General features: G+C 52.5%; 7 protein-coding genes across 7 annotated transcripts; 2 read left to right on the forward strand and 5 right to left on the reverse strand.

Annotated features, from left to right (window-relative positions):
- Nucleotides 1-540: 540 nt before the first annotated feature.
- On the forward strand, nucleotides 541-894 carry J3458_003568 (uncharacterized protein; the record flags this gene model as incomplete). Its single annotated transcript, XM_066117837.1, has 1 exon — nucleotides 541-894. One exon carries the CDS (start codon nucleotides 541-543, stop codon nucleotides 892-894), a length of 354 nt encoding a protein of 117 aa, XP_065977628.1.
- A 2,220-nt stretch (nucleotides 895-3,114) lies between these two features.
- Nucleotides 3,115-3,967, reverse strand: J3458_003569 (uncharacterized protein; the record flags this gene model as incomplete). The annotated part of the gene is made up of 2 exons (XM_007808697.2): nucleotides 3,115-3,632; nucleotides 3,700-3,967. 2 exons carry the CDS (start codon nucleotides 3,965-3,967, stop codon nucleotides 3,115-3,117), a joined length of 786 nt encoding a protein of 261 aa, XP_007806888.2.
- Nucleotides 3,968-4,038: 71 nt separating this feature from the next.
- J3458_003570 (uncharacterized protein) lies at nucleotides 4,039-5,181 on the forward strand (the record flags this gene model as incomplete). The annotated part of the gene is made up of 3 exons (XM_066117838.1): nucleotides 4,039-4,430; nucleotides 4,544-4,649; nucleotides 4,756-5,181. 3 exons carry the CDS (start codon nucleotides 4,039-4,041, stop codon nucleotides 4,828-4,830), a joined length of 573 nt encoding a protein of 190 aa, XP_065977629.1. The 3' UTR covers nucleotides 4,831-5,181.
- On the reverse strand, nucleotides 5,027-7,152 carry PDI1_1 (protein disulfide-isomerase precursor). Its single transcript, XM_007808695.2, has 2 exons — nucleotides 6,719-7,152; nucleotides 5,027-6,597 (listed from the first exon to the last, which is right to left on the reverse strand). Exons 1-2 carry the CDS (start codon nucleotides 6,858-6,860, stop codon nucleotides 5,198-5,200), a joined length of 1,542 nt encoding a protein of 513 aa, XP_007806886.1. The 5' UTR covers nucleotides 6,861-7,152; the 3' UTR covers nucleotides 5,027-5,197.
- Nucleotides 7,153-8,427: 1,275 nt separating this feature from the next.
- Nucleotides 8,428-8,748, reverse strand: J3458_003572 (uncharacterized protein; the record flags this gene model as incomplete). The annotated part of the gene is made up of 1 exon (XM_066117839.1): nucleotides 8,428-8,748. One exon carries the CDS (start codon nucleotides 8,746-8,748, stop codon nucleotides 8,428-8,430), a length of 321 nt encoding a protein of 106 aa, XP_065977630.1.
- Nucleotides 8,749-12,525: 3,777 nt separating this feature from the next.
- Nucleotides 12,526-14,400, reverse strand: J3458_022448 (uncharacterized protein). Its single transcript, XM_066123030.1, has 2 exons — nucleotides 13,497-14,400; nucleotides 12,526-13,431 (listed from the first exon to the last, which is right to left on the reverse strand). Exons 1-2 carry the CDS (start codon nucleotides 14,325-14,327, stop codon nucleotides 12,886-12,888), a joined length of 1,377 nt encoding a protein of 458 aa, XP_065977631.1. The 5' UTR covers nucleotides 14,328-14,400; the 3' UTR covers nucleotides 12,526-12,885.
- Nucleotides 14,401-14,634: 234 nt separating this feature from the next.
- On the reverse strand, nucleotides 14,635-16,105 carry J3458_003573 (uncharacterized protein). The gene has a single exon (XM_007808693.2). The coding sequence runs from the start codon at nucleotides 15,774-15,776 to the stop codon at nucleotides 14,700-14,702; it is 1,077 nt and encodes a 358-aa protein (XP_007806884.2). The 5' UTR covers nucleotides 15,777-16,105; the 3' UTR covers nucleotides 14,635-14,699.
- Nucleotides 16,106-18,907: the final 2,802 nt, after the last annotated feature.

The raw sequence follows: 18,907 nt of genomic DNA on the forward strand, positions 1-18,907 counted from the left end.
ACTACCCAGTAACTTATCAAAGTTACTCCGTTCTGGGGGCAATGACGCTCCGGCAAGGTTCCTCGCATGAGGGGAGGCGAAGAACTGGTTTCCTTATCCGCTGCAGGTCATGTCCCCTCCAACACGTCATATATCATCATCCTTGTCCTGGATAGCAACACGGTGGTGCCACACCACGTCCCATATATGCAGTTTTGGATGATGCGTCACCGCTCGTCCTCGCTCACTGCCCTTTTGCCGCTCTTACCACAAGGAAAAGAAATGACATTCCTCTCAAGTGTCTGTATGATTTTCCGCTTGTAGCACCTGTGCTGACCCGTCTCTCATCCGTGAGCTTGCCCGGCTGCTCTGGTGCGTCTTGCAGGGGGAATAAGCTCGGTTTTTGTCTGGTCGCCGTTCGCGACTGCAGCACCTCGACGGCGCGTGACTTTCTCCTCCTCACACTCCAGGGACTGTTATTGCAAAGACGAAAACGTGTTGGCACGTGATGGTGTTGAATGGGAGGGAGGGTCGGCGGCGGCATTGATAGGTGTTGCGTATATGAGCATGCTACGGCAAGGGCTCTTCTTTGTTCTAAAAACATGGAAATGTGCCCAACGGTTCTTGCCGTCACAGACTGCTGGTGAGAGGGTGAGAGAACGAGCCACGGGGGAGTGGAAACTCTTTGACAAGGACTTGCCGAAGATGATGTTGCACAATATTGGTTCAGCTGCGCCCTGTGAACCCCATTCTGGAACGTGTGTTGCGGTTGAGTGGTTGAGGTCAGCAAACAGGCTCACTTTCGTAGCAGGCCTGCTTCACTTCCTTGACGTAGCTGTTGGCGGAGGTCATGGCGGGCACTACCGACACCTATTGAGGGCTGAGCCAGAACGAGCCCGCAAGACGCTCCGTTAGGGTATCAATCATTGTCTCGGAAATGCCCAGTGAATCGTGACTGGGCTGGCGTGGCTTGCGAGCAAGTCCTTCTCGACGCAGGCGCCATCCGCGAGTGCCAAGTCCTTGGCCTGGACATATCGACGCTCGAACCACCGGGACAGGTTGAAATGAGGCAGAATCGTGCAGCATTAGTGGTTTCGTCTCAGGATGTCGTGTACGGTAAGGTCTTGGAGTCATAGGAAGCACCACAACCATGCCATGGTTCTCCGCCCCCCCTGAGCTCCGATTCTCAGAGCGAAAGAATACAGAACATGCTCGAGGCTAGACTCGCTATATATCAAACGGCAATGTTGCCGATATACTTTTCTGGCGGCGTAGACAGTTTCAACATAAATCAAGGCCATGCAAGCCTCAGAAACTGTACAAGAATTCGAAAGTACCTTTTGTTTTCTTTTGGATCTATCATCTCGAGAGCATACGTCCTCACACGCGCCTCCTGCCGAGGCTAGAAACGCATTTTTTGTGCATCTAGCGATCCTGAAAAGATACTAGAATCATGCTACTGGAATAAACGCACGCCCACAAGGCCAGTAAGAGCACTGGATGTTTCGGCTGTGAGATGCTTTGAGTTGGTTGCGCCTGTCAAGTCCTTATGCGTGACGTCTGAGTGAGCAAAGACATTGCCATGACAGGGCAAGGTGGAGGCCAACCTATGCCTCTCCTCCATGTCAAAGGTGAACATGTGCTCTCCTCGCCGTGGTCCTGGTGGCCAGAGACCTTCCAGAGATGGGCCCTGTATATGCCAGGTGACACGGCCTTGTTGAAACCTCGGTTTCCGTGCTCTCCCTTCATCAGCGCCGTCAGTTGCTCGTAGACATGGGTGATGTGCAGCGGCCCAATTGTCGAATCAGGATACATCTCGTCCTAAGAAAAGAGCTTCTAGTCTTGAACAATCCTGCCATGGGCAGCCTCCTCGGGAGTTTCTCGTCGGCAGGTGAGATGCTAGCAATCCTCTCGACAGGGTTCCTTTTGCTGTCGCTGAGCCAGTAGGCGGCAGGCTTCTGAGTCGCGTTAGTTTTACTCACGGTGTCGTCACCATCGACGCTTACTCTGAGCACCGAGAGACCTTTGATGCTTTGAGTGCCACGGCCCAAATCAACCAGGTGACCACATTCATACGCTGTAGATTCGGTGCCATCCGGTACGCCGTAGCTGGCAAGATGCCATTGTTTGTACTTGTGTACTTGAACACGTCGGGGAAGTCCATCCTTGGTCATTCCAGGTGGTACGAAATGCTTGTTCTCTTTATAGTAGAGTTGGAGATGGTCTCAAGCATCTCATCGTCCTCTTGGGCAACATTTGGCTAAATGCCTCTAGGAAGGACGCTCGCATCACCATTACGTCAAGGAAACATCCGACCTATATCTGTGCGCCCTCCCTTCTTAAGAGCATCAACTGGTGCAGACGGCATGGCTTGAAGGCCCAACACGGCGTGGCACTCGGCCGGTTCTTCGGGCCGCTGTGAGAAGCGGGGTGGTAAAAAGTCGAGGTTAAATATCGAAAGCCTCTTTTTGAAGGGGGCAAGCACAGGATACCCTTGATACCTACGGAGTAAGTTACTTGGAGGCAAGTAGCATGACTCCCCTCATCGCCAAGTGAAAGGTGGTATTTGACACTACAGCGCCAGCAGGCCCCCAACATGTTGCCGCGAGTGTGGTTTGAATACCTCTGTCCCAGGGACGTTCGTGCCGTCTGCATGTAATGAAATACGACGCCTGGCTCTTAACTGAGCTATGAAACATTCGGCCACGGTTGGCCCAACGTCAGAGAGAATCGGGTAATGAAAGGCCTCGATGAAATGACACAGGAATACCGTTCAAACGAAACGCGACATGTGATTGCAAGTGGCAAAAGCAAAGGGTTTGTGAAAACGAAGGACCTAGCCATACAGTCGGTCTTCTATTTGGGTATCATGCCATTCCATCCATCCATGCTAAACGCCAGCAATGCAAAACGCCTAACCCAGCCGTTCCCAGCACACCACACATCTCTCCTGTAAGGTATTGCTCCAAAGCCAACAGCTCGTTTCCAGCGGGAAGACTGCATAATTGACCATTCCCCGAATATCTCGTCGTCCAGTTGCATGAGGAGACTCACTCAACTTCGTCATGGACCCTCCGGCTCTTTGCCCATGGTTCAAATTTGTAGTCGGTTCTGAATCGGCCGTCCGTCCACGGCTCACAGTCCATATCGAGTCACACACTCCTCCCTATGCGTCTCCAAGCAATCCAGCGCACAAACTCTCGTCCCGCACTTCAAACACCTCACCCGTCCCCAGTACCCACAAACTTCACAAAACACCCTCCTCGGATATCTGTCGTCCAGGTTTCCCAACGCCTCGAGGTACGACAACGGCGGGTGCGCCAATAGTCTGCGCAGCTCCGCATCCGACGGCATCTCTGGCACACGAGACACGAGGAGCGGGTCGTCATCACCGGGGTGCGGCGCGGGCGGCGCTTTAGCGGGCGGCGGCAAGACGGGGGGCAAGTCGTCCGCCATGGCGACGTCTTCATCATGAGTAGATTGCCTGGGTGTGGAAGCCGCAGTGTCCTTTTTGCCGGCCCCGGGCCGCTTGCTCGCGTTGGAAGATAGTTGGGCCTCGAGGGCCTGGAGGGCGAGGTAGTCGTCGAGGTGGTTCGCGAATGTCTTTTGGGACTGCATTACTTTTCGCACGTTGGGGGTGAATTTCGTTTGCGCTTTCGACCATGAGTATCTCGCACGTTCTCAACAATCCTAGGAGTATGGGGTGTGACTGATACGTACTGCGGCCACTCTTCGCCGGTAGGGGAATCGTATTATCCTTTGAACCGTCCTTCCCCAGGGCCTCGACCTCCTTGCGAATCTTGTTTTCTTGTCTCGCTGTTAGATCGCTTAAGCTCGGTCCTCCTCCGGCCGGGTTGCGCGCCCGTTTCCTGTTGGCAGGCTGGATGCCAGCCGATCCGGGAGCGATGGCCGTGTCGGGTACGTAGGCCCATCCCGGGGCGGACGTTGTTTTCGCGCTGGCGAGCTCGATGACGCCAAAGTTGTTCATGATGCTGAGCCTGGCGCCGCCGTTTCCATTCGCGCACCGTGGACGGGTGTTTGGCGGGGCAGTCGGTTGCGATGAGTTCCAAGAGCAGATGCCCGTCTTTGAAGGAAGATGCTCATGGCTCCGCCAAAACGCCGGGAAAATCCGCTTGGAAGCTTTACCCAATCAAGCGGGGCCAATTCAACCCGCCTGCAACCAACCTGCCGAAGCACCTCATGCTCTCTCCAAACACCCCAACGCCCATCCCGTCGCCTGTCGCCCGAGCTCCTTCAAACCCCCCATCCAGCACTCGCCACCCAACGATACTCCCCACGATACTACACCCCAACATGTCCGGAGCTTCGAGAATTCTCTTTGCGAGCACGACCCGAGCCCTGGGCGCGCGCACCTTCAGCACGTCGGCGAGGCGGATGGCCGATGCGGCGCCTCTTCCGGCAAAGCGGCCGATGGGGGCTTTCCGCGGAGGGTGAGTTCCCCTTCTACCCCTACGACTGGAGAAACGCATCTGGACGTTGCTGGACTAGGCAGGATGGGGGGATGTGTGCGGCTGGCTCTTGCAACGGACACTGACTGGCGCAGTCTGTTTGGCTTCCTGTTCGGATGTGTCCTTTCCGGCAGCGCCGTTTATACCTATCTCGTTCAGGAGTTCAAGCTTTCCAATGACATGCTTAGCGAGGATATTTACGTTCGTCCCACGCCCCCCTGATTTGATCTATGCTCTCGATGTGTGGCGATGCCCACACTGGCCCTGGCCTTTGGGTTGGAGACGACAACAGCTAACTTTGTTACAGACCCTGCAAGCTTCCGTTACCCGCTTGACAAACTATGTAAAAGCCCTTGAGCAAAGAACACAGGAGAAGAAATAAAGAACAGCGTTAGCCATGGGTCCAAGAGTAGTGGGAATGCAGGTCAAAAATAGGGTCGTTGCTGTCCCCGGCTATTGCTGTGGCCATATCATGTAGCGCCAGTTTGCTAGGAATCTGGTACGCCTGTAACATCACAACTGGTATACATATAAAGTTAAACCATGTCAAAAAACGGGATAATGGACACGTTCGGGAAATTGTGACGGCGAAAAGTAGCCGTGTAACATGATAATTTTGATCCAGCAGCGTCCGTACATTTTACAGAAACTACAAAGCCTTGATACTCAAGCCATCGCGTTGAAACCCACCCTCGGATATCATAAAGCGCAACCTTTCATTTTTAAAACCAGTACATTGCTCGTCAAATTTACAGCTCATCGTGATCCTCATCCTTCTTCTCCTCAGCCTTCTCAGTCTTGTCCTCCTTGTCCTTCTCCGCCTTCTCCGAAGCGGCAGGGGCAGCCTCCTCGGTGCTCTCCTCCTTGAAAGAGACAGCAGCCTTGTGTTTGCCGTTCTCCTTGATGAACTCAATCAGGTCCTCAACAGTACGGGCACCACTGTAGGTAAAAGGGCTATCCTTCTTGCCAGCGGCGAAGAGCTTGATGGTAGGGAAGCCAGAAATGTCATCAGGAACATCGTTGGCGGTGGCATCGACCTTGGCGATGACAACCTTGTCCTTGAACTCGGACTTCTTGTACGCCTCGCCGAGCTGATCGTACTTGGGGGCAAGAGCCTTGCAGTGACCGCACCATGGGGCGTAGAACTCAACAAGGACATCCTTCTTGTCATCAAGGACAATCTGTTCGTAGTTCTTGGCGACAATGATGGTCACAGGGTCGTCCTGGTTCTCAGGAATGGGCTCAGACTTGACGCTAGGCTCAATCTTGCCAGCTGAGTAGTCGTCAGCAAACCTGGCAATGGCGTCGTGGGTGATCTTCTCGTTCTGGTTGAAAGGGAACTTGTGGTTCTTGACAGTATGGTGGATGGCGAAGGCAGGGAACTTGTCAGTCTCCAGGTTCAGGTTGCCAGCGTGAGCGCCGAAAGCCTTGGCGTCAATGGTGGCAAAGTTAATCTTGCCTTTGTACTTCTCCGCGACGGGCTTGAGGTCCTTGGAGAGCGCGTCGCGCTCCTCCTGGGTCTCGGCGAAGATGTAGGCGAGGGGAATACCGGCGGACATGTAGTCAGCATAGGTCTCAGGGCCAACCTCTCCGATGAGAGGAGTGGCAGCAGTCTTGGCAAACTTCTCGATGGCCTCAGCTTCAAACTTCTCAGTGTAGGTGTTCTTGCCCTCGTCAAAGGACTTGTACAGGACAATGGAGGGGAACTTGACACCCTCGGCTTCGGCAACAGCGGCATCGTTGACACCGCCGAACAGATAGTTGTCACGGAGCTTATCAGCGACCTTGGTAAAAGTCTCGTTGGAGGCCTTGTCATCGGCAGCAAAGTAGGCGACGACAACAACCTTGTCGGCCGTCTTGAACTCCTCCAGGGTATCCTTGGTCAGGGCAGAAACGGCAGGCAGCGACTGCTTGACCATGTAAGAGGTGATGGCAGCAGCCTTGCGCTGGCCATTGTAGGGGGCAGCATTTTCAGCGCCGCGGAAAACCTTGAGGGTGGGATAACCCTCGACGCCGTGCTTCTGGCAGAGTTCAGCCTCTTCAGTGCAGTCAATCTTGGCGAGCTTGATCTTTTTCTCTTTCAAAGTGGTGGCAGCCTCTTCGTATTCGGGGGCGAGGGCTTTGCAGTGTCCGCACCAAGGGGCGAAGACTAGGTGTCGAGAGTCAAGTTAGCGTACGCAAGCTTACAAATGGGGCGAGGCAAGCAAGTTGCCACCGTGGCCCAGCTGGCCAGACAGGTTTGATCAACGAGAATCAAGGCATGAACTTACACTCGGCCAGAACCAAGGGGTTGGCCTCGACAAAGTCGTTAAAGGTCTTCTCGGTCAGCTGGTGAACATCGGACTTGTCCTCGGCAGAAGCCAGGGAAGCGAAGGCGGCCAAAAGGCCAAAGGCGATACGCTTGTGCTGCATAATGTGTGTGATGTGTGAATTGGGCGAGCTAGAGCTACACTAGACAGGCCTGCATAAACGTGCAAAGGCAGAAGAAGATGAGGGGATATTTTCCAAAGCCCGAATTAAAAAGCCCACGATGCGCCCACGATGGATTGGAGTGCGGCTGATGGAATGGGGAGGGGGATGGGGATGGAAAGGAAGGGATCGAGAGGTGCTGTTGGAGGACGATGGGATAAGAGAGGTTTTGTACCTTTGACCAGCACACTCGACAAGACGCGGCTGGAGTCGAATTGGACAAGTGTCCCTTTTTCCCCAGGGACTAGTAGTAACTAACTAGTAGCTGTGCTCAAAGTGCAGCCGCTCCATGCCACAAAGGGAGCCGGCAAGCTTACTTGTACCCTCCGGCGGCACTCAGCCCACCAGACCTGCAGCCAGCGAGTCACAGCCCGTATTGCGCTTCTGGCCCACTGCGGAGTGGGTCCTGGCTCGGCCTGCGGACTGGGCCCAGGTGCCTATGTATCAACTGTACCTCCAGGGAGCTGCCATCTAATCGACGAGCCTGTACGGAGTAGTAGCTCGCGCCTACTTTATTCGTACTTGACCAGACCAGACGGTTCAAGCTGCCAGCCAAGCCCTGCCCTCAACTCTCCGTCACCATCCATCTCAATTCATAATAATTGACAGTCGATTGTCGGCTCAGGATGTTGCCTCGCTTCGTACTTAAGTATGTACCGTGTCCTCCATGCTGTGTGTGTAAACTAACCAGTCGACCTTTCTCATTGGCTCAGCCTCAGCCTCTTCTTGTCTGCATCGCATGCCGCATCCAGCTGCATTCCATTATGCGAAACCCGTGTGTCGAATTCGTTCGCGCCGGCGAATGATTTGCCCTGGCTTGTCGTCTCCCGACGGTATAACGCATCGTCTATCTGTAGCATTCAATTCTTCCTCCTGAGGAAGAGCAGCGTCTGGATAATCATCAAATCGATAGTACTGTTGATCGCTCCCGTCCATCAGGGTCACCTCAGTCAATCAACAAAGTAATGGCCATGTCTCAATTGCCCCACACGCATGAGTCTATATGTACCCTTTGATGGCTGCTGCATTGCCCTGCGGCTGGAGCACCTTGGCAACTGCCAAAGTCAAAGATAGCAGCAGGCCTGATTGCTAGAGAGAACAAGTGGCCACAAGTTCAACGGCGCTCCGCACAGGATTACCGACTGCCAAGCTGCCACCTCTCTACAGATCCCGGTCTTTATTTACTGCTTCAAGCATCTAGTTAATTGTCACAAGCACGGAGTCGACTGGCGGCGTCATGGTCAGTGTGGGAGGATTCCGTACAGTTCGCCGCCGTATCGCGCGGCAATCTATCGCAAGAGACGGATGACGCCGGCACAGACTTTGCTTGCACCTTGATACTCCCGTCGTTAGTACCAACTCCAAGAGGCCACGAAGCACTGGTCCGTTGTCAACGTTGCACCTCAGCCCCCGGTGCGAAGAAGTATGTACAAAATGTTGGGACATGCAATGGCTGCAGCCGACCAGTCTTTGTCCCCAGTCGCATAGCTGCAGAATGAAACGATTGTGACTACCAGGTGTGCGAAATTGCCGTCTGTTGAATTATATAATAAAGCCAAGTATTGCGGCCGCTAAGCCCGTCGTTCCACTCCAAATATTGAGTCGCTATTCGCGTGGCTCTCCCCACTGATGCTGGGCTCACTCCCTTACGAGCCACATCTCGCCATACAAGTTTAGATGGATCTTCGGCCAAGATGACCATGCTCGACACGGTCGGGACGGAAAGCCAAGTTACTACTTCCTTTGTCAACGGTGCTGATGGGGGCAAGTCCTCAATCCGAAGGCTTTGACGCCAGATGGGTTCAACTGGGGTTGCGCTGATAACGGGCATGTGCCAAGTGATTCGTTCGTGATTACGGGCTAAGATAATCGATGACTCGGACGTAATGCTTCTTCCTGTTCAGGAGAGCACAGTTGAGAAGAGTACTGTCCAGGAAAGTGCTAGTTACGAGACAGTTGAATGATATGGACAGGAAACTAGAGGACAAATTGGCGGGAGAGGGAAGGTAGAATAGAACTTTTGCTCGTTGCTATCTATCTTAGGCGTCTACCTTGCCACTGGCCCAGTAAATCTAACAATATCATCGACCAATTCAACTCGCAGCCTGTCAGAGCCGTCCCTTTTACTATGCTTCGTACGGCAGCTTCCTTCGCTTGGCAGCTTCAATCCACCAAGCTTCAATTCAGCGTCGCCGACGGCTTTATAATGCCCCAGCCAAATTCTTGACTAGCTACAGACCTTGTGATAGCTTCAGTTAAACGGCTACCACATACCTCCTTCTGTAGCCTTGGTTTTTCCTTCTTCAAATCTTGCAAGGGCAGCTAGCAGTTAACAAGCACGCACGTCATAACCTTCCGTTCGAAGCCTTCAATAGCTACTTCAGCTGTGAATAGCCTGCCGAGGTAATGGCCCTAGGTGGACTCGATCAATAAGAGCAGCAGCGTCCAACTTTTGGCATCTATCAGAAGGCTTTCAGGCCAAGAAATCAGGTTCTCCAGCATCTTCGAAAGCTCGGCTCAGCTAGCACCCAATATCGCAGATACCGGCAGCAGCTTCAATTACCCCAACAGCTAGATGCTTGATATCAAATCCAGCAACGAAGGTCCCGACAGCCTCAAGATTGGTATTGCGACCACCAGCAGCCATCGCACGATCGTGACTATTGGCGAGATCAAGCCCAGCGAGCTTGGTATCGGGCATGGCAGGAAGCTTCCCGCAGCTAGCAGAATGGATTTGGCCCCTCTAGACAGAGTTTGCAAGCTAGTATTAGCTAGTCAAGAACAGTACGCGTCTAATATAACACGGAACGTCTCCATACATCGTAAGGATCTCGTAAAGCAAATGAATTTCTGTACTTGCTCACTCGATGTCCTATTACAATATCTAAGTTGACTTGGCTACTAACAGAGTACTATAAATATAAGAATGTAGATACGCTTTAAACCTACCTAGTAGTTAATAATTAGTGTAATAACACAAAGTACCAAGTACCATCTGCGGTACATACAATGGGGGGGGGGGGGGCAGAGAGTATTTGACCAGATCAGGTACCTGGCTATCGCGCTCTATACTATAGTATATTAGTGTGTACTTCTTGCTGGGCAATGATATTCCGCTACAGACTGTAAGCATCGGAGACCCGGCCCCGGACGCCCCACTTATCCATGGGGCCGTGTCGGCGCGGCCGGTGCGGAGTAGAGCGATCGGGCTTGGTCTGCGTGGAAAATCAAATGATGAGATTGGTCAACAGACTGAGAATAGAAAGACTCAGAATTACAGTCGTGTGTGTCGCCGCCACTTGTAGTCGTTGTAGTCGAAGTGATTCGCGCATTGGGAATGGGCAAACGCCCGTCAGAAGCCGGGACGGAAAGCGGGAATGATGGGAACACGTCCATCTGCTGAGTGTGCGTGGCTCGTTGCTGGGGCAAAAAGTAAGAATCCATCTGCATGGGTCGGAATACGCTCCAGCTTGCAAATAAAGCGACGCAGAGATAATACGGCAAGGGCAACCCGGACATGACTTTGTCAGAATATCAAGTAGAGACATGTCGAGTCCTTTTTACCGGGATAGTCGTACATTTAGGGGTCACCCACATTCATTATGTCCGCTGGAATTCCCTACAATTACCGCTCTCTTGTCTTGGTGTGCCGCTTGTCCTGCTAGAGGGATCTGTGTGCTTCTTGCCTCCGGCTCTTTCACATGATAACGGCAAGAATTCCCCTGACAATACTTGCAGGCGTTGAATTAAGCGTAGAGGAAGTATTTTGCAATAGTCTCAATTGTAAAACTATATCGGGGCCACTGCTGCACCCAAACATTTTTGTAGTTGTGATGGTGCATCTGCAGCTTTGGCTGCTAGAATAGGCAGCTTACTACAGGAATTGCTTCCGAAAAAGCCGCCCCTTGGAAGATGTTGAAATCTCGACTAGAAATAGAACTGCCTTTTGGCCCATCACGTCAACCTGCCCAAACCTAGTTCACGGGGAACTCTTGAGTCGCTCCAATCGGGCCACGACCGTCCCTGGTAAACGCAATGATGTGGCCCGTTTGACTGCATTCGCCAGTGAGCTCGTTTTCTAAAATGCCATTTGTAATTTTTCCGGCTGTAAACTTACTACGTATAAGTCGTAGGTAAAAAGGCAGTGGTTTTTCCATCTGTAGTGTTGGCGAAGCCCACCGGCCAATACGATTGATTGTTGTTGGAGAGGTAAAAGACCACCTCATCCGGGTCCGGGCCCCAAGTTATGTTCAAGGAAGAACCCTTTGTTGCCCCCTGAGGGGTGTCGATGAGCAGGGCAAGGGCGGAGGAGGCAAAGGCGAGGGCCACGTGTGTTGAGAGATGCATGTTTGAGATTGGTTTCCCGACGTTTTGGTAAACTGAGCCACGAGACTGAGGGATGGGATATCTTGGAACAAAGACTAACTTGATGGTGGGGGCTGCTTGGTTGCTAGATGTGAAAGCTGGGAGGAGAGCCGAGTTTATATAACCGCAGAAACCTCTTGACACGAATCAGTATGCTCGTGGAGAGCCAACCAAGGACTACCGCAAGTGTCCTGTGGTAGAAGATAGAAGAACATGGGAAAAGGTGCTGGGGTGAGACATTGCCGTAAGAGAGAGTTGCATTGCCGTGCATTACGAGTCATAAAGATGCATTATTATCTCATTTGTGATACCTTGGTCGCTATCTTCTAGTAATATTGAAATCATAAAGTCCCGCAGCATACCTCTTATGACTAGAGAAGATACTCATTGAAGTTCGAACATGCACAGGGTGTAGCATATTTGAGACTCAAAGAAGGGGGGGGATGCCAGCGGCCCAACGTAAGTACTTACCTACGGGCGCGGCTTCTGTTTTTGAGGACGCCTAAGTTCTCAGAATACAGCTACACATTGTCAGGTGGTAGTAGAAATTTGTCATGAGCTGTCGTGAAATAGCTGACGAGGGGTGAATGCCACGTTGCGAGACTTATTGTTCACTAAAATTCTCCCTTGAACTGGGTTCCATTATTTTTTCTATCCTACAGGGGGGGCTCATGTCATTGACCGTCTGGCCTTTTGAACTTTTGATAATAATGATATTGGTACCTAGCAATTACGTCTAGTTTGCTTGCTCAACCCATCTTTCTCAGCAGTAAGAGCATATTCGACGAGTCAAAATGTACATGCTTGAAAACTAACATGCAACAGGATGAGGGGTTTGAAACACGAGGTAATAAATTACGTCAGAAAGGCGCTCACGGCTGCCAGTCCGGCCATCTTCGAGGCCGTGTTTCGGTTGTCTGCACTGCATTGTCGATAATACTGTTCACCGCTCAAAGGGATGGGCCATAGATGAAGCATGAGTTACTTGGAAGTAGGCATGCGACTGGGCCGTTGTTGCAAGTCGAACGAAAGGCGGCTTCAACTCCACAATCGCCAACGTTGCGGCAAGAGATGTCAACGTGGGATAAAACTGTACCTTCGAGGCTGTTGGCTGCAATAGTTTCCTTTTCTAGGGCTCAAATTGAAGGCTACGATAGAGGGAGCTTCAGGGCGCGCCCGACATTCATCACCATCGGTAATATCAGAAGATGTGCCAGAGAGTCGAGGGTTGCCCAGCCTCGTCCTTGTCCGGGCCGCCACGACATGGAATTTGCAATTGATGTGGTCCAAGGCTCGGTCACTCCCTCGTTTGGGTTAAATGTGCACGTCTTGCGCCATGGTGCTGCATTAAGAGTTTGCCCGCATGTCAGCCATCAACACCACCTCTGATCTCGCTCAGAATATAAGCCGTTTCGGCATCACGAAATTATACCTTGCTTCATTTCTAACATCTATATCTATTACATCATGACGGCATATCTATTCCTTTCATACACTCTGCTCTAAACTAGTAGTCCTTTCACATCACCCCCCCTGTTTTGGCAAGTTCTGCCCAATTGCTCAAAAAACAAGGGAGGCAAGGGACAAAAAAAGACATCGGCCCTTAAAACGCATCAGAAACCTCCTTCGGCGCCGCTCTGTGATACTGATTCGGCCACTTGACCGGCACACCCAGCTTCTCGGCAGCATTGAGCACAAAGTCCGGCTCCCGCAGGAAATGTCTCGCGACGAGAGCCAAGTCGGCCGACTGTTCGTCCCCTTCCTGCACCACGTCCCTGGCAAACTCGGCGCTGTCAATGTTGCCCACGGCGCCGACAATCAGGTCGAGCTTGTCGGCGCGGAGGGCGCGGCGAATCTCGCGCGCCAGGCTGGTCTGGTAGGTCTTTTCGCGGGGCAGCCTCTGCTGGGAGTTGTTGCCGCCGCTGCTGACGTCGAGGACGTCGATGCCCAGGGCGGGCAGCAGCTTGGCGAGCCTGATGGTGCTGTCGAGGTCCCATGAGGGCTCGCCGGTCCATTCCATCCATTCGGTGGCGGAGACGCGCAGCCAGAGGGGCATGGACTCGGGGATGACGGAGCGCACCGTCTCGATGACTTCGCGGAGGAAGCGGGTGCGGTTTTCAAAGGAGCCGCCGTAGCTGTCGGTTCGTTTCTGGGGTTGGTCAGTTTTCAACCTTGTCTCTTGTTACTTTTCAGAGCATCTCGGATGGGGCGTACGTTGGAGATTGGAGACAGAAACTCGGTGATGAGGTATCCATGGGCGCCGTGAATCTCGATGAGGTCAAAGCCAGCCTTGACGGCTCGCAGCGCCGTCTCCCCAAAGCTCTTGACCAGGCCCCTGATATCATCGACACTCAACTCGGTCGGCGTGGCGTGGTCCTCGGCAAAGGGGATCGCACTCGGACCAACGACTTGGTCTGGCCACCCGCCGTGCTCCTCGGCCGCGAGCGCCTTGTTCGCGGAGCCGCCGATCCACGGCGCCAGGGTGCTCGCCTTGCGGCCCGCGTGGGCGATCTGGATGCCGGCCTTGGTGTTCTGGCTGTGCACGTAGTTGACTATCCTGCGCAGCGGCTCAATCTGCGAGTCCTGCCAGAGCCCCGAGTCCTGGGGCGAGATGCGGCCGCGCGGCTCGGTGGCCGTCGCCTCGACCATGACGACGCCGGCGCCGTTGAGCGCGAACTGGCCCAGGTGCACGAGATGGTAGTCGGTGAGGTGGCCGTCGTCGGCGCTGTACTGGCACATGGGCGACACGACGAAGCGGTTGTGCAGCTCGAGGGACCGCACGCGCAGCGGCTTGTAGAGCGTCGGCGCCGTCGAGGCGTCCGCCGCGGTGCCGGCCGCGGGCTCCTGCGCCGGCGTGTAGAAGGGGACGCCGGACTGGCCTTTGTTGCGGAGGTCGAACCGGGCCATTTTGAGGCGGGGCGCGTGTGTGGTGAGGCGGTGGTGATGAGGGTGATGCGAGGTCGTGACGACGAGTGAAGGAGGTTTGAGGCGTTGCGTCATGCTGCGAGCTAGCCGAGGATATGCGCCGGGCCGAACAGTCGCCATTTGACGGTGGCGAGGCACAACATTTGCACAAGCCGGAAATAACGCACTTTTTATGCCAATGACAACATCGTCATGATGCTTAGAAATACGAAATAACCAAGTTAACTTGCCATTTGTGCCTGAATTGGGCTAATCGACCCCCACTTGCAGAAGTTCTTGGCGCCCACGGAGGCAGATTGCGCCAGTTTAATTGGCGCAGGCATGGACCAATGGGGTGTAACGCATTCGAGGGGCGCCTGTTCCTCATTTGTAAATTTATTGCCAAGGCAAATGCGAAATGACGGCCTAAACGCCTCGGATCCAACGACAACCATGAGAGAGAGACATTCAACCATTTTTTTTTTCTAAATAATTTACAAGCGCAGTCTAGAACTAGAGTATCGGGTATCCGCCGTCATCGCGTACCGCCACCCAGGCAAGCAACTCCTGCGACATGGGATACGCCTCCCAACCGCTCTCCACGATTTCGCAAGCCCATCCCTTGGCCACGACAACATCCCACGCGGATTTGCCCTGGTAGCCCAAGGAATACATGACCTCTGCCACGGCAATATTAAACAGGCGGCCGGGCATGCCGGCGCCCATCTCCTGAATCACGCCGTAGCAGAAGAGCCAAAAGGCAAACAGCGTGTTGGAAAAGAGAAACTCGAAGCCGCGCACCCCGAAACTGCGGTCAAACGTCTTGCTGTGCTCGTTGTAGGCGGGCGGAAGCGGCTCCGCGACGCGCGACATGGTCCGCAGGGCTGCGCAGAGAACGAGGCTGATCTTGATGCCGCCGAGGGCGTTGCCGTCCGAGAGTCCCTGAAACCCGACGGACGCGGCGAGAGAAACGGCCACGTTTAGAATGGTTATACACGAGCCGAGCAGCGTGTCGCCGTAGCTGAATGCCTGTATGACGAGCAGGATGTTGGCGGTGGCCAAGCCGACGACTCCAAATGTCCCCTGGATGAGAAGCAACCAGGCCGCTTCTTCGACGAGTAGAGTGAGGATGTGCGTTATCCGCGAAAATAAATGGAGATGGTACACCTCAAAGAGAACCAGTTGGAATTGAAGCGCCTTGGCACCGAGGTTTCGAATTGGGTGAAAGGCGTATGGAAACGAGTAGTTCTTCGCTATCCACTTGTGCTCAAGGTTGCACAGGAGAAGGAAGCTGATTACGAGGGCCAGCGCCAAGTCTACTGCTGATAGGAGATAGTTGTATGTGATGAATGGGCCCTTCTCCGCTACCAGCAGCAGAATGACGGGACTCGTGGGCGAGGTGATGGTGACCACGCCGAGACCTAGTAGGTTGGAGAGGATGAAGTTGGCAGCCGTAGTAGCCATGGTGTCCGTCGCGGGGAACAAGGCAGGTTTGCCATGCTCGCGAGGAGGGACGTCGTCTCGTCCGGCCTTTATACGACCTTTGCAGTTGGTGGCTACGAGCGGCGGGCTCACAATCCAGCAAAGCATTTGGTGGCTTTGCCATCGTGTGGCTGCTCGTGTCCTGTATCGAGCAGAGAAGGAGGAAAATGCGCCGGGACTATACCGTGCTGCTTCCGGCTTCGTTCATGATGTGCATGATATTGGTGCCGCCACCGATTATGCCTGTCCCTCATCCGTCAAAGCCGGTCACGATGCCCGGGTCGTTCTAGAACTAGTTTATAGATCACCCTAGTCTCCTCCCTCCTTTAAACAAACTAAAACTCGGGGTCTTTACTTGAAATATGTCGGGGAGGCACCAGCCTTTGTGCCAACCGAACGGAAAGTTCCTGAGCTTCAACATCAACACAACCGTCGCGCGAACCCGCTGGGCTGGAACACAGAACGTTTGTTCCCACATGATCAAGTGCAGCAAGAGGTGGTGGACGGGCAAAAAGCAAAAGCTTCAGGACACATAATTGCCCCTAGTGGCGCGTGATACTTGGCCTATTATGGATCTTCATGCTCCAGTATATCACATATCTATCATAGCCTATGTCTCGGCCCCCCCTGCCTGTCATAAACATCACTATTGTTTCTTGGAATGGATGGGCACAATGGCCATGTGCCGCCGTGGAAATGGTTAAAGTAACTGCCAATCACGGCCACAGCACATGTTGTGCTTTTGGGGGTTTTGCGTTTGGGCACTAGTTATCCAGCTAAGGACTAGATTGATCTGAACTGGTTTCAGAATCGCCCAAGTACCGGCTTTTTATGATGGTTAGTATATGTATGCTGGTCTTGGCCCCAACGCCGGAACAGTACTAAGCCACAATTCCATACGACATACCGAGTCCGACATAATGCGAGAGCTTACTTGTGAGCCTCTTTAATAATCCCTTTTATTTTTTTTTTTCTTAAAAAGGACATAATCGCACGAGGACGTTTTCAAGCCTCTCGTTTCGCGTCTCCCAACTTCGTTTCGCACGGCGCTGCCTTTGTCCAACTACCCAAACATGTCGGCAGTCTTCCAATACCAGGGAGCACTCCAAGCTTAATCAGCGCACTGCGGAATCATGTTGGACGCTGCCATTATCTGTCGTCGAGGTGTCTTTGCTAATTAAGAAGCCTTCGGGGCATAACAGTAAGTTGGGCGTGGTGTGTTGTGTGCGGAGCTGCATTGTCAATTTTGCATGCGGAGTTGACCATGTCTATCTTTCCGCTTTCGTAGACCCATTGTAGGCGTCGCAATACGGAATGTCATTCGGTTAGTATGGTACTACGCACTTCAAAGGGTGAATTGGATCTGCCGGGTGATTAGCCTGGCTCAGTCGCTAGACGGCACTAGTTGGTTCGCAAACCCGAGACCAACAACTTCACATTCCTGCTTTTATGGTTCTGTCAAAGCCCTGATTCCCCATAACTGAAGGCAAGTTGGATTAGTTGTGCTTGCTGCTCATAAGTGAGGAGAGCGGCCTGAGAGCTATTCCCGTCAAATAGGCTGTCGGCGCCGTCGCTTAACAAGACTTGAACAGAGGTTATGCTTGATGTTTAAAAACCCCAATGCACAGCAAGAAGCGAAAACTATTTGACCACTTTGGGTGAGTGGATATCGCGCTTTACATAATAACTTATTATAATAGATTAAAATAGTGTGTTAATATATACTTTTTGATGGGCAACCATATTCTTCCACAGGCTGCTACCAACCTCCATGGCCAGCGCAATAGCTCTATCGCATCTACATGCGTCATCATAAAGGACAACCTTAGCATCCGCTCCTTGTAAAAGCAGTAGCCTATCTATATTAAAGTTGTGCTACTAAATTGTTTTCGGATGAGGGGGGCGCCAAGTCTAGTTCAATGTCCGCACCTGTGCCTCTTGTGGAAGGGAGTCCTGTGGTTCTATAAACCATCAGAATACGGCTATAGTAGTCCAGGTGCCGGTTATACCAGTTACTGATGGACTATGATTCGACAGACACTACCTGTACAGATAGTGCCATGATGAAGCTGGGGACCAAGATTGCCGACTCGCTAGGTGGAGAAATCGATCGGGCCGGACAAAAACTCTAAGAAGCCACTTGTTGAATTTGCAGTTTCGAAGAACGGAAGAGGGCAAGAAGAAAGGGTGCGTACAGAAGAAGTCACTGGCATCGCCGTCATCTGTCAAATGATGCAACACGTTGTAAAGCGTAGTGCAGTGTCCGTACCCTATCCAACGTTTTTTCATTCGACAGTTACGAGGCGATAGAAAAGTCTTTTGCTGAGACAGCCTGCGTGAAAAATAGATGGGAGTGCCAGTCTCCTTCTCCGAGGGGAGCGAGGGCTAAGGGCCTGAAAACAGATGTAATGATACACCGACCGATATATACACCGCAATCCGATCTCCATCTGTAGGAGGTCCTCCACTTTTGGCAGATTCGTAACAATAGAAGAATACATCTTTGTTGGTTACTCCAACGTTCTCGTCCTGCCGAATAAGAACCAAGTGGAAGAGACTCACCGTGTTGAAATATTTAGTTTCCGTTTCAGTGCGCATCTGGGCATACGAATCTGCTTCCCGTAATGGCACTGGGAAGTCTTAAAGATCGTAGATACTGAAGCCGGTCGTCCAGAAGCCAGAGCCTCCTCCATCAAGAAACTGGAAGACCCGTCATATGCGGCCTATGTAATCTTGCTCATACGAAAAAAAAAGAGCCCGCGGTGGCAGAGGCACAGGAGAACTAACCATCTCCAACTCGACGCCAGCGTGTAGAGCCGCGGTGGTTGTAGAATAAGTGACATTCATTCTTAATCGAGTGGTGAAGCTTTTCTTGGGCTCATCATGTAGAGCTTTCGACGGTGTAGCTAGTGAGGATAATGCGAGATAGGGGGGTTTGCATACCTATATGGGTTTGTTCGAGACCCCGTCCAATATTGGGTGTGGGTTGTGAAGTGGAATTCGCAACCGGCATGTAAGTATCTTGAAGTCAGTTACTTCTTGCTCATGTCGCAAGTCATTGCAGCTAGCACCGGTGCAAAGTGTATTTTGTTCCAGAACCGGAGTGAACTGGCAACAAATATGGCTTATAGACTGCAGATGCTCGATTATTCCTTACCAACTTATTTCTGTGTACTCATTCTGAACTATAAACGCCTTCTCATATATACCAAAACCGTTTCATCCTTCTAGATTTTTGA

Source organism: Metarhizium acridum, assembly GCF_019434415.1.
Source record: "Metarhizium acridum strain ARSEF 324 chromosome Unknown scaffold_13, whole genome shotgun sequence".
NCBI classification, from domain to species: Eukaryota; Fungi; Ascomycota; class Sordariomycetes; order Hypocreales; family Clavicipitaceae; genus Metarhizium; species Metarhizium acridum.

Excerpts from the sequence above, each read along its gene's own strand:
- PDI1_1 (XM_007808695.2), bottom strand. The coding sequence starts at position 6,860 with ATGCAGCACAAGCGTATCGCCTTTGGCCTTTTGGCCGCCTTCGCTTCC. Across the intron at positions 6,598-6,718 it reads CCCCTTGGTTCTGGCCGAGT|TCTTCGCCCCTTGGTGCGGA; the intron begins GTAAGTTCATGC and ends CTCGACACCTAG.
- J3458_022448 (XM_066123030.1), bottom strand. The coding sequence starts at position 14,327 with ATGGCGACTGTTCGGCCCGGCGCATATCCTCGGCTAGCTCGCAGCATG. Across the intron at positions 13,432-13,496 it reads TTCTGTCTCCAATCTCCAAC|AAACGAACCGACAGCTACGG; the intron begins GTACGCCCCATC and ends GACCAACCCCAG.
- J3458_003573 (XM_007808693.2), bottom strand. The coding sequence starts at position 15,776 with ATGCTTTGCTGGATTGTGAGCCCGCCGCTCGTAGCCACCAACTGCAAA.